Source organism: Aptenodytes forsteri, unplaced genomic scaffold (genome assembly GCF_000699145.1).
Source record: "Aptenodytes forsteri isolate BGI_AS27 unplaced genomic scaffold, ASM69914v1 Scaffold96, whole genome shotgun sequence".
In the NCBI taxonomy this organism is placed as follows: Eukaryota; Metazoa; Chordata; class Aves; order Sphenisciformes; family Spheniscidae; genus Aptenodytes; species Aptenodytes forsteri.
The window spans coordinates 3,352,864-3,355,867 of NW_008795029.1; the positions used below are offsets into that span (position 1 = coordinate 3,352,864).

Consider the following 3,004-nt stretch of genomic DNA (forward strand, 5'->3'; position numbering starts at 1 on the left):
TCTCTGAACAGGCACATCACTTTTGCTGTAATATGCCAACACAAAGAATAAATTAAGGATGCAGTTTCCGTGACCGGTTTTTGGGTTTTCTTATTTGACTGTTTCGTCAGACTCCTAGCTGTAATGTTATCTGAAACGTTTTTTATTTTAATGTATAGAAACACTACTATCTTTGAACAAAATTAACTCCCCCAAATATTAGTATAAGAATCGTATGTATTATTTTGCCACACAAAGTACATTGTACATATATTTAACAGCAGCCACTGGCAATAAATCAAATAAGTTGCATAACAAGCTCTACTCTCCTCTCCACCATATGTAGCTCACACTATTTCCTCACGATAGGCTTACTTTCCTATTGTGAATTTACTTTAAACTCTACAGGAATATCTACAGAAGTTGTGTACCGAACATTAAGAGCATTTAAAACCTTTTTCATTCTTATCTCACTACTGCAAACACAGAGTGAGAAGCAAAAGCTAGCAATCTTTCCTTAAAAATCCTTAATGGCAGTGGGAAAAACAGAAATACCACCCAAACAAAACAATTAGAAAAAAAACAAAACCCACAACAAAAAACCAAGCCTTACCTTTGTATCGATTATACAATTGTTCTAATTTCTTCCTGTCTACTGAATTTTTCATGGATTCTTTGTAGTACAAGTCTGGGTTCTGGAAGTAGTTGTCTGTTGCCACTTCTAGCTTCCATTCATTCTGCATTAAGCAGTATATAGCAGTCCTTTCACCAGCCTGGGTAAATGCCATAAACTGGCGGACCTTGTCCTTCTGAGACGATTTAAGCTTATGCTTTGGGATGCAAAAGAAGCGGGAAAGCCAATGAAGCTAATCCAGAAGTTTGTTTCAGCATTCTACTACTAACGCCTATCTTTAAAAGGTTTTAGTTTTCTTGCTGATGACAACTTTCACTTCAGAATTACAGGAAGACAAAGCCTTGTTCTTCTGCAGTTAAAAAGACAGCATTTTCTTCTGAAAATTGAAATGACAGCATCTATATATACATTTTTAGCAGCACATATTCTGGCAGTAATAAATTTGTATTTCTGCTTTATTGCTCACACATGCACAAGTTTTTCTGTTCTGTAACAGCAGTAAACACAAGTTTCATCACATAACAATACAGTTATCTTCCGAAAATATGCCTAGTGGTCATACAAACAAGAAATTACAAAGGCGCAACTTAGAGATTCTCAGATTCTGTGTAAGTCCTTCATACACGCAGAAAAATTGCTCAACAGTTTTCCTAATATTTTCCTAGCAACAATGAACAACGCAAAGTAAAGGCAGAAGCATTTCTCACATTTTTATGTTAGAAACCATTGCCAAGAGAAGACATAAGACAAAAAGAAAATAGATAAAGCAGACATGTCAGAGGTTTGCCGAATGTTACAATGAGACTATAAAGTTGCTGTAAATGTGATCTAAAACTTTAATTAACTCTGAAAAAGATGCTCATACTATTAATACGTCAAACAACAAAACTGCCTATTATAGTGGTATATAGGAACCAGTAAGATGTTTCTCTTGATGGCAGCTGTCTGCAGCAACCATATCTACACAACACCCCTAAACTTCTGGAAAACCCGAGAGGTGGGAACAGGGCTTTTATAGGGAGCAAATTTGCTATTAACATGGCTTAACATCATTCTTTACATGAAGTTGGAAGAAGGAGACAGCTTAAATCAAACTCTGTTTTTTATTACATTCTGACACTTTCCGATTTTGTTAAACCATACTTAATACATGTTCTGGGCCAACAACTAAGCTGAGAAATTTGTCTAAGTTCCTTACTACTGCTTAAATCATCAGGTATAATAGAAAATTTACTCGTCTCTTAAATATCGGGGGACGGGACACGACACGACACACGACTGAATCCTGATTCAGTGAGCAGTAAGCAGTAAACATAGGACCATCTTTCAGTTTACTTGTTATCTCTTGTACACATATGGATGGTGACATCTTGACTACAGATGGTCCCGAGACAAAAAACACATCAGGTAAAAAAGATAAGGATTTTGGCCTTTCCTACAAGATTTTTCAATTTTATATAAGCAGAAACATGTAAAGTTTCTTTTTATACAAGAAACATGTAAAGTGGGAAAAGAGCTGCAAAAATAACTATAATGTATTTTGTTAAGGAAATGCTCAATAATCCTTTGACTGCAAGCTCTGTGTAACCCCCCCCCCTCGCACCCCCAATTCCCCCCCCGCCCCCAATTTTCATTAAGGTCTAACTGTGAGAGTCTCTCTGCACCAAGATCTTCCTCAGTTACCTAAACGTCTTTTCAGCAACCAACTTAGCGATGATCACTTCAAAACAGAGGTCTCTGACAACAACTCCAAAGTAAAACCCATGTCCTCTTGTAAGTCTACTTACGCCAGGCATTTAGGGATATTTTCTAGGTTCAGAATGAAACACCGAGTTATTTGAAGCAATCAGAGATAAGAAACACATTCGACTACCCAATCGACTACTCTGCCATGCAGCATAGCTTCTACCGTTCATTGGCGTTCAACGCCCTGCGTAGCAGACAGTGGTACCTATACTCTCTCTACAGGGCAGGGGGGGAAGGTCTGGAAGTCGCGTTTCTAGCATGACTTCTCGCTAATGGAACCCAAACAAGGAGGTGTACTTCGCATCAAGCCACGATTAGGTCACGTTTCAGAAGCCCTCTCAAAACGGTGATTACATCCCCGATCGCAAATACCAAGGAAGCGCTGAAGTTGAAAACGCGCAGGCTGCGGCGGAGGGCAGCATGCGAACCCTTCCCCGGACAGCTCCCACCGCTCCCTGCGCCACCCTGCCGCTCGTCCCGGGGCGGTCCCGGGTCAGCGGAGCCGGCCTCGCGCCCTTCCCCACTCCCCGTCCCGGGAAGGGAATCTGTACCGCACCTTGCCCACCGCCTCCTTTCCCCTGCGCGACCTTCCCTCACTCCCCGTCCCGGGAAGGGAATCTGTACCGCACCTTGCGCACCGCCTCC

General features: G+C 40.9%; 1 protein-coding gene across 3 annotated transcripts in view; it reads right to left on the reverse strand.

Annotated features, from left to right (window-relative positions):
• DCUN1D2 (defective in cullin neddylation 1 domain containing 2) overlaps nucleotides 1-2,925 on the reverse strand; it is a 25,962-nt gene extending 23,037 nt beyond the window's left edge. Inside the window, exons 1-2 of one of the 3 annotated variants that reach the window (XM_009276080.1) lie at nucleotides 2,916-2,925; nucleotides 593-809 (exon numbers count right to left, since the gene is read on the reverse strand). In XM_009276080.1, coding sequence (XP_009274355.1) covers nucleotides 593-767 — 175 coding nt within the window. In that variant the 5' untranslated portion in view covers nucleotides 768-809; nucleotides 2,916-2,925. Of the gene's footprint in view, nucleotides 1-592; nucleotides 810-2,400; nucleotides 2,806-2,915 lie in introns of those variants that run through there. The other 2 variants (XM_009276079.2, XM_009276082.2) reach the window with 2 other exon arrangements.
• Between the last annotated feature and the right edge of the window lie 79 nt (nucleotides 2,926-3,004).